The 13,455-nt window shown below is 47.3% G+C and overlaps 1 protein-coding gene across 3 annotated transcripts; it reads left to right on the top strand.

Moving 5' to 3' along the window:
* The first annotated feature begins 217 nt into the window (after positions 1–217).
* On the top strand, positions 218–10,964 carry TMEM171 (transmembrane protein 171). Of its 3 annotated transcripts, none has more exons than XM_066253575.1 (4): positions 218–1,088; positions 3,388–4,093; positions 8,695–8,836; positions 10,651–10,964. In XM_066253575.1, the coding sequence occupies exons 2-4, from the start codon at positions 3,457–3,459 to the stop codon at positions 10,841–10,843; spliced, it is 972 nt and encodes a 323-aa protein (XP_066109672.1). In that variant the 5' UTR covers positions 218–1,088; positions 3,388–3,456; the 3' UTR covers positions 10,844–10,964. The 3 variants fall into 3 exon arrangements, with proteins under 3 accessions (XP_066109672.1, XP_066109669.1, XP_066109670.1); XM_066253572.1 differs by having other exon boundaries at positions 10,648–10,964; XM_066253573.1 differs by having other exon boundaries at positions 1,072–1,084; positions 10,648–10,964.
* Positions 10,965–13,455: the final 2,491 nt, after the last annotated feature.

The following is a 13,455-nucleotide window of genomic DNA, read 5'->3' as shown; positions in this document are numbered from 1 at the left end:
TTAAGTCACAGTGGACAGGAAGTGAGGGAGAAGCGGCAGGGATAGAGAGGTTCCCAGGGCTCCTGGAGCTCGGGCTGAGCCCTTGACTCACCTTCCTTGGCGCCCTGATCTCTGGTGTGAAAACTGGCACAGTTGAATCTGTATCACGTGTCACAGGGCAGGTTACAAATAGCACGGGGATTAGCAAACCCATCCAGAAACTTCTGGTTCAAGGGTAGGGAAAGTTACCAGTTTAATTCCAGCAGGTCAGTAACGACTGAGAAATGGGAAGAGGGTTCTAGGGCCCAGGAGGGCTGTGAGCACACCCGTGAGTGCGGAAGGGCGAGCCGAGCTGGAGCACGGAGATAGCTAGGGGCCTGCTTCTGTCTCGGAGCTGGGACTTGCTTGTCTGACCTGCTCGGCTTGGGTATGGAGGTCCCTGGCCTCACATTCTAATGGCGCGCACGTTTCTGTGACCTGGTGTTTCCATAACTGTCTGCTGGGGAGCTCACAGCGAAGGACCTGCTCCAGTAACCTAAAGTCAAAGTCAAAATCTGCGGGACGGCAGGAGGGCCACTGGGTGGACCCTTCCCAGGCCGCGCGGCGGGAACGCGAGGATTCCATGTGGCGGTCACGCAGGTAGGGGCAAGACCCTTTCTTTTCTCACGCCGCCTCCCCTGAATCCTGGGACCTAGCCCGAAGGAAGCTGGCTCCCTTCCCGCCGCCGGACCTCGGTCGGCGCAGCGTACAATTCAGCTCAGCTGGCCGGCCCGACTCTCCCAGGGCCAAGCGGCAGCCCTGGTCCGCGAGGCCGCCCCTCGCTCTCCACGCCAGGTTTGGGAGTGCTCCCGCCCAGAAGGACAGCACCCGGCGACTGCCAGCTCCTGCCAGTCTGCCCTGCCCCGCTCGCCATCCCCCTGGCCGCCGCGCCCTCCAGGCACCGCCTCCTCTAAATACAGCTGCGGCACGCTCTCCGCTCCTGGGACCGCAGGTGGGCGTGTGCGGTGTGGCTCCTCCGCCGGCTCGCTGCCCACGGCCGGCGCGTACCGCGGAGCGCCCGTCCCGAGGCCCGCGCAGGCAGCGCGCACGCTGGACAAAGCTCCAGGTAAGTGGCTCCGGCCCGCACCTCCCCGCGTACCAGGCGTCGGCACTCGCTGCCGCGGCGTTAGCGCCCAGGCTTGGAGGGAAGAGCGGGGCCCGCGCCAAGGACCCCGCGCTAACCTGTGCCCGTGGGAGCGCTCCCAGCCGCCCGGGGGTTGCTGTGCTCGGGCTTCCTAAAACCCCCGAAGCTTTTCCCCATAAAAGACATTTGCCTCTCTTTGCCTGGGTCGCCAATCGCATCGGAGCTTTGGAAGTAGTCGAGTGCTGCTGATTTGGAAATGTCTTTTGGTCAAGTGTTAGGGAGGTGGCTTTGGCTTTGGGGAAGATGGAGTAGGTTGGTATTTGGAAAAGGTTTACTCTTCTATTAGTGTAGATGTCTACACTATTGTGGGTTCATGTATGAGAAAGAGAATGGACTGACTACCCACACAATATTTTGCATCAGGGATTCACACATATGCCCGGTGCATAGACCATGGAAAAGAAGTTACAAATCCAGTATGGGGCTTCTATTTTCTTCACTGGTATTTGGGAATTTGCCTTTAGACGGTTGAAGCCTTGTGACTCACTTCAGAGTTGAAGGTGCCAGGAATACAATGAATTCTTGATAAGATTTTGTAGCAGAGAATCACCCTTATCTCTGGAACCAGCAAAAAGGAATACATGATTCAGAAATTTAAGAAAATACATTAGCGCAATACACTAAGTCTTTGTCTCGGCTTGACTGCATCTTCATAAACACAGTTGGTCCAATTTTAAAAATGAAAACTTATTTCCCTCCTATATTTCCTTCTTTCTTCAACTTCCTTTTGATTCTATCATACTTTTTCCTGGAAAAGTACTTCCTCCTATAAGACAGGCTGTTTGCTTTCTTTACCTAAACTGACCCTGCTTGGTCATGATTTGGGTTTATCAAGATGGCCTTGGCTTTAGCTCCTTCAGGTGACAATGGACACAAGTGGCACAAGATATTTTTAAAGTTTTTTTTCCTTGAGATAGTTTTCACATACCGATTCTCTTTTCGAGTGCCCTAACTTGAAGGGTCCTGGTAAAATAAATATCCCATTCATTAAGGTAAACAAGATAACTGGATAAGAAAGTCAGTCTGCATAAACGTACATGGCTCCGGGTATATTTAATATGTGATACCCTTGAAGAACAGGGCTTGGGTGATCTTGTGGAAGGCGCCTTCCCACTTGATTTCACTTACACTCTTCTTTCAAAGTCAAGTTCTATTGCTGTTTAGTGCTTTGTAACTGGTGATTTTTATCAGCAGCTTATTTTTAACAGCCTAAACCTCTTTGTGGAAGTGGGTAGCACCAGGGAGGAGGCTGCCTGGCCGCCTGGGTGACAAAGCTCCACCTCACCTGCCATGCCACACTCGCCTGGGTCATCCCAGGCCAAAGCAGCCAGCTACCAGATTTTAGACCAAGGAAGCCCCTGAGTGACAGCTCAAGGATCACATTTTGATAGAATTAATTTAATATCCACCAAACCGACTGCTACGGCGTTCCTGAGCCGCCTTCCCATTCAGTTCAAACTGCTGAACTTGGCCGTCCTGTGGATGCAGCCTTAGAATAAAGCACAGAATGGAAAGTTGCTGTGGGGCCGAAACAGGAAACGGAAAGCCGGTTGCTGAACAGAAACTTACCAGCATGGAAATGAAATGCTCAGAGCAGCTGGGTTGAAATGTGGAATGTCTGTAAATCAAAAACAATCCCTGTAGTTCTTCCCTCACTCACCATTGTTTTTTGTTTTGTTTGTTTTGTTTTTGCCTACGGGAGTGAGTTTGTAAGACTCAGAACAGGAAAAGCCACACCCAGTTACTTTTAAATATGGTTTAAAAAAATTAAAATTAAAAACTTTTTAAATTACAGCTGACATTCAATATTATATTGGTTTTAGGCGTACAGCATAGTGGTTAGACATGAATATAACTTAGGAAGTGGCCCCCCCATAGGTCTGGAACCCCTGACACCACACATAAGTATTACATTACTGACTCTATTCCCTATGCTGTACTTTGTGTCCCTGTGAGGAGTTTTGTTTTTTAAGAGATACTCTTAGGTGCATGGTAATTGCATTTCCTCTTCTTAAATATCTTCATAAAATTAAATATTCAGGACTTTCTGAATGCCAGTTTTTCTGACTTATAATCCAACTCATTGTTCTACAGTGTATCAGCTGCATAAAGTTCTATTCCCTGTGATTTCATCCTGGTGTGATTTCTGAAATGGCCAGCAAAAGAGCAGGGTGGGTCAGGAACACCTGGGCCCACTTTATTTGGTGTGTGGTTATATTTTGCAGAGCTGTTGAAACCAGTGGAGGGAAGGAAACACACTCCACCCCTCCCCAGGGAAGGGGCCTCTTCTGGCCATGTCTCCTGCAGCAGCTGAACCAGATGGTGTCCAGCGAGACAGGCATGTCAGCTTGCTCATTTTCTTCCTTTTCGTATTTGGTGCCATCCTGTTGTTTGTGGGCGTCCTGCTCTCCATCTTTGGTTTCCAGGCATGCCAATACAAAGCCTTCCCAGACTGCAGCATGGTGCTGAAGGTCGCCGGGCCAGCGTGTGCCGTCATTGGGCTTGGGGCTGTGATCCTGGCCCGCTCCCGGGCTCTACTTCAGTTCCGGGAGGGGCGCCTTCGAGGCAACCAGGCAGACCCTGACCGAGCCTTCATCTGCGGAGAGAGTCGCCAGTTTGCCCAGTGCCTCATCTTTGGATTTCTGTTCTTGACCAGCGGCATGCTTATCAGCATATTGGGCATTTGGGTCCCTGGCTGCAGCTCAGACTGGGAGCAGGAACCCCTGAATGAGACAGACACTGCCAACGAGGAGCCCCAGATCTGTGGATTCCTATCCCTGCAGATCATGGGACCCCTGATTGTTCTCATGGGATTGTGTTTCTTCGTGGTTGCCCACGTGAAGAAGAGGAGCAACTTGAATGAGGGCCAGAATGCCTCCGAAAGTGAAGAGAGACAGACCCAGAACACAGAGCCTGTCCAGGTCACTGTAGGTGGGTGGCTGTCTCTCCTGTGCTTGCTCAGGTCACAGTAGCTGTTGTATCAAGGCTTCACTGGGCTGTCCTTGGGTCTGGCCTAAATTTTAACTTCCTTTCTCTCTCATTCTCTCTCTCTCTCTCTCTCTCTCTCTCTCTCTCTCACACACACACACACACACACACACGCTGCTGCTGCTCCTGCTGCTATGGTAAGCCCCACAGGAAGGAGTCCTTGTACGCATCATTTTGTCCCAGCAATTCCTTATTATTTAGCAAAAGCTTCGGGGCATTAAGTGGTCACCTTGATTGAGGTTACAGAGCAAGTTAAGAGGAAAGTGGCCCTGGCCAGTTGGCTCAGTGGTAGAGCATCGGCCTGGTGTGTGGATATCCTGGGTTTGATTCCCAGTCAGAGCACACAAGTGAAGCACCCATCTGCTTCTCCCCCCCCCCCCCCCCCCTCTCTTTTTCTTTCCCTCCTGCAGCCATAGCCCAGGGACTCAGGATGGCTCCATGGCCTCTGCCTCAGGTGCTAAGAAGAGTTTGGTTGCTGAGCAACAGAGCAATGCCCCAGATGGGCAGAGCATCATCCCCTAGTGGGTTTGCTGGGTGGATCCTTATTTGGGCACATGTGGGAGTCTGTGTCTGCCTCCTCTCCTCTCACTGAATTAAAAAAAAAATTTAAGAGGAAAGTGAGAAGAACCTTAAGGACAGTCTGTGAGTCCTCTGCCACCTTAGGGACCTGCCAAGTAATCCTCTTTTCCCTGTCACTTTCACACTGAAACCTATGGCACTTTGTATTGCTGGACACGTGAGTTCTCATTCCTGTCACTAGTTGACTGTCCTTGATAAGTCCTTAACTTCTCATGGCCTTGGTTTGTATATCTATAAAATGAACATTGAGTTTCTAAGATTCCTTCCAGCACTAATACTCCAGGACTCTGAGTGTGCCTCAAGTCTACCAGCCTTTTGTGTTTTGAGGGGCCTTCTATTCTCTGCATTGTTCTATATTTTCTGTAACTTCAGGGTTAGGGCAGAGCTTGGAAGCAGTGGCATAAATGAAGATGAGTGTAACAACACCTGTCACTTCTTTCCCCCATGGAATGCCTAGAATTCCTTTTGGGTCCCTTGGGTTCTGCTGAGTAGATAGATGGATGACTATTTCCTAGAGTCAACCTCCCAGAGAACATCAGTAGCTTTGACCTCAGCTTCACACAATGAAGGAAGAACCCCATCACTATTCCTTCTTTCGAATTGCTGTTATATTTTTTCAGTCTCCTACTTTTGTAAAGCTGTGAGGCCACAACCTGGACATCTAAAAGGCTAGGCAAAGAGAAGTACAGAGCAGAAACCGTGGAGGGACCGGAGAAGGGGAGTGGCAAGTGAGATACTTTTCGTGTTTGGGGCTGTCCGCCAGAGCCAGCAGTGGCCACTGAGCACAGAAGGGGGGTGGCGGCCGGCCCTGCAGGGCACCAGCCCGAGTGGGGAAGGGCAGGTGGACTTGCAGACAGTCCTTGTGTTGATCCAGGGTGATGCTCCTGCTTACTTCTTTGGGCATTTATATACTTATGGTGACAACACAAATATTAGTTAGGTATTAATAACAGCTAACACATATAAAGTTTATTCTTATGCCAAATACTCATCTAAGTGTTTTAGAATGTGCTCTTCAAGGTCCTGTTGTGTGTAATTACATCATACCTGCAACAACTCCCAGAGGCAGATATTCTTAGAATCTCCAAGTTAGAGATGAAGAAGCAGAGGCCCAGGAATATCAAATAACTTGCCCAAGGTCACAAAATAGCAAGTGGCGGAGCCAGGATCCAAACGCGGGTGGGTGGGCATGCCTGTACTATGGTCCTTACATAGCACCTTCCCCAGGACACTGGGTTATAATTCTGTTTCTGCTGGTTTCATCTTCACTGAGTGTTCTGGGTAGTTGTCACGTGACAAAAGGGCTCACACAGTACAGACTGTTTAATTCCTTTGGGGAGCCCAGTGGGGTCCAGGTGAACACGCTCACGGGATGCTCAGAGTCTTCCACTGAGTTGACAGCGTTCTGAGGTGTGCCCTTTGGATTTGCTGTCGGGAGAGCTTCAGGGTGGCCTCTGGCCGCCCTCCTAGCAGGGAACAGGGCCACTGGTGCTGGGTGGGGTGACTCCTGGGCGGTTCTAGCCTGCTCTTGGCACCGCATAGTTTAAAATCTTTTCCACTTAACCCTTTAGGTCCCATCAAACCTGTGAAAAGCTGGCACCTCTCTCCGTGTTTTCCTCTCCTTTTATATTAATATTATAGGATAGGGTTAACATTTTGAGAAATCATGACTGAGCACAACTGATAAGACTCTAGACATTGCCCCTCAATGGTCAGTTCTGCCCTATAAGGGAAATTGGGGTGATAAGAGCCTGTTCTTGGCTAAGTCCCAGAATTCAGCTGTTCCCAGAATGGAAGTCTCTCCCATCCCCTAACAGAAAAACCAATGATATCCTCACCATGGTCACACTCAGTGTTGGACCCTGGATACACAAGCAGGTATAGGAGACAGCCCTCCCTTGAGGGGTATTCACTGTCAAGTCACAGGGGACATCAGGTCCTGTAGGACATAGTGAAGGGGAATCCCCAAGGGGATATGCGACTTCTTTCCTAGTGAAAGCATATTGCAAAATGGGGCGAGGGGGCTGAGAGCTGATTGGGCAGGATTGACAAGCCCCAGAGATAACTATTGACTTTGAACATTTCTTTGTTTGCATTTGATAGGTGATTGGACTGCTTTAGAGTCTTATTCCCAGGTCCTGTGTTCTACAATGTGTAATTAAAGTGAACACTTAACCTTACTTCCTCTGACCTACCAAGACCTTCTGAAAAAAATGAAAAAACAGCCATTGTGCCTGACCAGGTGGTAGCACAGTGGATAGAGCATCAATATGGGATGCTGAGGACCCAAGGTCGTCGGCTTGAATGCGGGCTTGAGCACAGGGTACTGGCTTGAGCGTGGGATCATAGACATGATCTCATGGTAACTGGCTTGAGCCCAAAGGTCGCTGGCTTGAAGTCCAAGGTCACTGGCTTGTCTGGAGCCCTCCTCCCCGCTCCTGGTCAAGACACATATGAGAAAGCAGTCAATGAACAACTAAGGTGCCGCAACTATGAGTTGATACTTTTCATCTCTGTCCCTTCCTGTCTGTCTGTCCCTCTCCCTTTCTCCCTCTCTAAAATAAATTAAATAAAAAACAGCCACTGTGCTTTAACAAGTTTAGGTTAGCAAAGTAAACTTTATCAACTAGGAGGGATGGAGTGAATGCCTTTTCTCAAAGGCTAAGTTATCTTTCGGGAACTGCTTGAGGCAACAAGGTGGAGAGTGGAACTGCTGGCCTAGACTGCCAGTTGGGACTGTTTCTTCAGACATGCAAATAAGTGTCACTTGCTGGCTGAGAAAGCGGCTCTGAGGGTGCTCGCTCTGTGACCAGCACTGCTTTAATAGCTGCACACTAATCCAGTCCTTCTACCTGTTCCTGAGGCGGGGAGAGTATGGTCTGCATTTGGCAGCTGAGGCCCAGAGGGGTTAAGTAACTTAGTCAGGGTCATGCTGGGTTGGTAACTGGCAAGTGGAACCCTGGGAGCTTTACAGAATCCTGTCCCTACCGAGGCAAGCCTCAGATCTGCCGCCAGTGCAAACCGGCTCCTTCCTGCGGAGACGTTCCTGAGCTGGCATTTGGTGCTGCCAGCTATCAAAGGCCCCGTCAGACCTCTGTGTAGCGGTGCTTGCCTCGTGACTAGAATGCTCTGGGCAACGCATGTGGTTCATTTTGTACGGGAGTCGGAACACAAATTAAAACTTGAAACTTGTGTCTGGTCCCTGGTCTCTCCTCTCCCAAACACGGGTGTGTGTGCTAGAAATGCTAAACACCAGCTTTTCTGTGAAGCTTGGGTGAAATGTTGGTAGATAAAATTCTCTAAACCACAGATATGCCAGTAACCATCACGGCTGTCAGGCAGCTTATTGTCAGTTGTTCAGAGGTGACACTGCATTTGAGGAGCAAGGCACTTCATCCAACAGCTTAGCTTTTGATGAATTAAAATTATAAGTTAAAAACAAGAAAAACTTTGAAAGCTGTAGACATCTGAAGGGAGGTACATTATTAGGAAATGCCTCACTGAAGAGCTTTGGCTCAGACTTGCCACAAAATATAGGTCCACTGTTTTTTGTTTTTTTTTTAATTGTGGTAATATATAATATATATATATATATATATATATATATATATATATATAAAACAAAAAAAATCTACCATTTTGCTTATTTTAAGGGTACATAGCATTAAGTACATTCACAATGCAGGGCAACTGTCACCACTGTCAGTTTCCAAAAGGCTTTCATCATCCCAAACAGCAGCCTGGCCCCCGCTAAACACTAGCGCCAGTTCCTCTTGCCCGCAGCCCCTGGAAACCTCTGCCTTCGATCTTGGAACATTTGATCAGCCCTCTTTGTAATTCTGGGGTTGGCACAGGTGTTTTGACCATGTCTATAGATGGGCCAGTTACATAATTCATTTTGTGCTTGCTAATTTGTTTGCATTTACTATGCATCTATCTTCAACAAAATAATTGTGTTTCCTTAGGTGATGCTGTGATAATATTCCCGCCCCCTCCACCACCTTACTTTCCCGAGTCTTCAACTTCTGCAATAACTCGAAGTCCTGGGGCTAACAGTTTGCTGCCAGATGAAAATCCACCTTCATATTACAGTGTTGTTAACTATGGGTAAGACTTTCCATTTGGACTTGAAGAGGAGCATTTTAACCTTTTCAGGCCTCTATCTCAATTCAGGCCAAATAAGCTTTAAGGTTATAGTACAGGAGTAAACAGCAAAGTGTGAGTGTCTTTTTTTGCTGACATTATGTCCCAATTATTGCCTTAATATTAACAGCATTTTTCAGGGAACTTTGGGCAACACAGAAGTTAAAAATTTTAAAAATGGTTGTGAAGCCTTCTCCAGGTTAATGTGAAGCCTTCTCCAGGCATTTTTCTGTACTTCTAGCAAGGGGTGACCCTCAAAGTGTTAACAACCCATCAGTCAAACTGAGCACTGGGCAGGGCTCAGGAGGCCCCTGCTTGCTGCCTTAAATTGTGGGGAGCTGTGGGGGTCCCAGGGGACCTCCAACAGGTACAAAGGGTGTTAGTATCTATGGAGATACTTGAGTGACTGGCTAAGGTCACCTGAATCCTGACCTGACCAGGCTGCATTTTCCCCTCAATAATAAGTTGTTCTCTGGGCCTCAGAGCCTCCTCAGATTAATTGAAGAGAAACACAAGATCCACACCCCCATTCCCAAGCTCCCCATGGACCACAAATTAGGAGGCATTCTTGGGGTCAGATTAAACAGCAGAAATCTAAGTGCTTTTCCTGTAGGAATGCAGTTGAAAGTTTTGGAGTCCAAGCGATGGGCTCCAAGCAGTGCTTAGTTAGGACAGTTCACAATGGGAAAGGGCTGGAGGTGGCCAGACTAGTGAGGAGGCCGAGTCTCAGGGACAGCCCTGGGGTCACCGGAGCCTAGCACTGTGGTAGGTCGAAAGGGGGTCAGTGTGGGAGGGTCCTGAATGGAGAGGACAGTGAGGAAGAGCAGAGATCATCATGTCAAGGGTGAGGGGCAGGGACGGTGATGCTCTTGACTGAGGAGGAGGTGGGACTGAGCTTGGTGGCAGCGGGGAGAAGACAATGAGTGGGCTGTGGCGGGGGTGGGGGTGGGGGCAGCACTCAGTGAGTGAGCTGGGGATGGTGCTGCCTTGCTGGTCACCCTCCTTTAAAGGCACATATTCTAATGCCTCTAACCAAGTGCTGGGCTCAAGAGCTGACCAGAGATGATGTAGGAAGCGCCCTGCATGGATGAAGGGTTAGGCTAGAATTCTGTTATTTTTTCTACTCTTTTCTCCAATGATGAACTCTTCCACGCCCTAAAATAAATGTTTGTTAACTTTTAAAAACAACAGAAAACGACTCCTGCTGCCACAATGATTTCTGTGTGCCAGAGTCTGGCTTTTCTTGCATTACTCCCGTAATTCTCATAGTTCCAGGAGGTATATGCCCTGTTATCCCCCTTTAACACATGAGGATCAAGGCCTAAAGATCACACAGCAGGTGGAAATTGAGACGCAGGGCTGCCTCTTGCTCCAGCCCACTCCATTAATGAATACACCTTTCTGCTTCCTTCCAGTTTTTGGCCTAATGATTTTGTTTCCCATTTCCCTAAGTTTGTCTACATGGTGTTAACTGCCTCAGAAAACAAAATAGCAGAGAACAGTCACTGCGTGTGTGTCTTCTTTTTGGATGGCACCAATACCTTGTAGCCTATGTCTTTTCAAAGGCAAAGGAAATGACAGTAGGAGTGAGACTGTCCTCATGTTACAATTAGCTCTAAGGAAAGCAAGGGGCAGGGAATTGAAACAGATACATGAATAATGGAATGTGGAAAATATCACCCCTTAGATCCTTGCAAACTTGAAAAGAACCTTCTCCTTGAGCTGTGTTACTCTGCCCCCCACCTCCCTTTCATGGTCTATCTCTCTCTTTTCAGCAGGACCCCACCGGCCGAGGGCCCAGGTGCAGCTTCTGGGAGTGAGCGTGTGTCCGTATATACTATTTCTGGGATGCCTTCGTCCTCTGAGGTCTCACCCGCCCCACACCTCTCACCTGAGTTGCCTCCCAGATACGAAGAAAAAGAAACTGCAGCCGCACCCCTGTCTCCCTCTTCTCAGCCTTTCTCACTGTGAACAATGGACTCCAGTTCATATTATATAGAATCCAGTACTATTTTATTTAATTTGTTTTTTTAATAAAAAATACAATATTATCGGCTATGCTCTGATTTCCCTGGGGCAGTATCAACACCCGTGACAAACCTTTATGTACATTAGAGGGTCAGGGACAGACACTTAGAGTGAGGTACATCATTCTGAGCTATGGATGGGGGAAGGCACTTTGGAGGCTTCAGAGGGTCACTGCAGGACCAGAAGAAGAGCATATAGTTTGCCATGCCCTATAGGTAGACAAAAAAGGTTACCTATGATGATTTCTTTATCATGGGCAAGGTCCCTCATTCAGCTTTTTACAGATAGTTAAAGGGAGAGAGGGGCCAACGTTTCTCTTGTAAGGTCTCGATTGTCTTTAGCTCAAAATATCTGCATACCACAGAGGCCCACATCGAGGCCACTCACACTCAACCGCCCCACAAGGAAACTGTCAGGGCTGCAGACCCCGGGAGAGGCAGAGTGCTTCCAGCTGGGAACTTAAGCAGATTCTCTCACACCTGCTCTTCCAGGTGGTCGATGGGACCATTCCTGTTGGATGAAGAATAAAAAGGCTTAGAGAAGCTAATACACTTATTCAAGGTCTTATGCTTCTAAATGGAGAGGTCGAGTTTTGAACCCATCTAGGCGGTTTCTCAGAGCCAGGCGCACATGTCAGTACAGTGCCCTGTGCTGTCCAGGCCAAGCAGAAGGTTGTTAATGATTAGCTTGGTCCATTCTGCTTCCAATGTTAAGTACTTCTGGGGCTGAGATACCAGATTGCTCTCCTAATTTCTGTATTATTTCTTCTTCCTCTTCTTTTCCTCTCCTGCTTCTTCCTTTTTCTATTCTTTTTTTTCTTTCCTTCCTTTTGAAAGAACGTAATTAGGGTAATTAAATAATTTTCACTGGGGCAGTTACCAGTATACTAATGTCCTGAAACCTCCTTGTAGTGAAAAGTGATACTTTTGGAGAAGAAATTGCTTGGGATACTTTGGTAACTAGATCAGATACCCGGGAAGGATGTGCTTTCCCATATTGTAATAGACCAGTGCCAATCCAGAATAAAGGACTGGACCACCGCCGACCTTGATTCCCATGAGGCTGCTGCTGAGCTTTTGCATAGTTTGGTACAGTAATAAATATTTAATTCTAGAAATAAACCCTAAGAAATCATCACTGAGTATTAGCAGTTTTACCTGGGAGAAACTGATTTTTAGAACATGAAGTCTGTCATGGTTTAGCATTTTTGGTAACAAAATTTGATTTTGGAAAAAATGCAAACTTTTTATACTTTTTACACAAGCCATAACCCCATGAAAATCAAGCCTTACCCAGCACGCAAATACATGAAAGCAGAACTTAAGGGCGCTAATGTTCCAACAGTTCAGCGGAAGTCCTGGCCGGCCTGTGGGAACTGTCACCACACTAGACTGGCAGCCGTCCACTCCAGCGGTGCCCATCTCTTCCTAAATGGGACATTTATTGGATTGAACTGCTCTTAAACTTCTGCATTTTTTTTCCTGGAAGGTTAATTATTCACATTTTAAAATTAGAACAGAGGGTAGATTATCGCCACTTCCTTCTGCTGTTATTTGTTTTTAATGATTAAGCTAAAACTTCTAGGTAGAATCACTTTTAAACATTTATGAGTTCTCATATATAATCAAGAGCCCTTTTAATGGCTCTGAGTTGGGGTTTGTGATGAAGTATTTTACTGTGATATGCTAATAAATCTAAATAAGCTGTTAGAAGTGCTGAGGAGTAACCTTTTGATTGGGAAAGTCTATTCTATTTCTATGAGTTTCTTTGATTATTCAGCAAAATGGGGACTGAAGCCCCAACACTGACAGGGGTCTCTGAGTGTAAAGATATTTATTGCAGGACTGAAGACTCAGGCAGCAGAGCTGGTGTGAATGATTAAGTCAAAGGAAGATGCATCCTTTGCCTGTCCAAGGCTCTAGCCACTGATGACAGCATCTGAAAACTACCTGGCTACTGTTGCGCTCCCCCCCCCCCTTTTTTCTCATATGTGTTAACATGCTTTTTTAAAATCAAGGTGAAATTCATATGCAGGCATACCTTGTTTTATTGCACTCCGCAGATCTTGTGTTTTTACAAATTGGAGTTTTGTGGACCCTTCGCCGAGCAATTCTGTCGGCCCCATTTTTCCAACAGTATAGTAGAAACAGAACTTTTTTATATGGACTGGGAAACCAAAAATTTTGTGTCAGTCCCTTTATTGCAATATTCCCTTTAGTGCAGGAGTCTGGAGCTGAACCCGCAACACCCACAAGATACGCCTGTGCCATAAAATAAACTGTTAAAGGGAACAGCTCAATGGCATTTAGCACTTTCGTATGTCGTAGCAACCCTCACCTCTATTTCCTAAACACCTTTGTCACTCCAAAATAAAATAGCATTGCCAGTGCACAGCCACTCCCCATTTCCTCCCTCCCCCCCCCCCCCCCGCTCCCCACCCACTGCTACCATCAGTCTGCTTTCTGTTTCTATAGGTTTACCTTTTTTGGGGGGTATTTTATGTAAGTGGGATCATATAATACGTGACTTTTTTTTTGTCTGTCTTCTTTCATTTA

Source organism: Saccopteryx bilineata, chromosome 1, assembly GCF_036850765.1.
Source record: "Saccopteryx bilineata isolate mSacBil1 chromosome 1, mSacBil1_pri_phased_curated, whole genome shotgun sequence".
Taxonomy (NCBI): domain Eukaryota; kingdom Metazoa; phylum Chordata; class Mammalia; order Chiroptera; family Emballonuridae; genus Saccopteryx; species Saccopteryx bilineata.
The sequence above is the reverse complement of the archived record's forward strand: the minus strand, read 5'-3'. Positions and strand labels throughout refer to the sequence as shown.

Excerpts from the sequence above, each read along its gene's own strand:
- TMEM171 (XM_066253572.1), top strand. The coding sequence starts at position 3,457 with ATGTCTCCTGCAGCAGCTGAACCAGATGGTGTCCAGCGAGACAGGCAT. Across the intron at positions 4,094-8,694 it reads GCCTGTCCAGGTCACTGTAG|GTGATGCTGTGATAATATTC; the intron begins GTGGGTGGCTGT and ends GTGTTTCCTTAG. Across the intron at positions 8,837-10,647 it reads TACAGTGTTGTTAACTATGG|CAGGACCCCACCGGCCGAGG; the intron begins GTAAGACTTTCC and ends CTCTCTTTTCAG.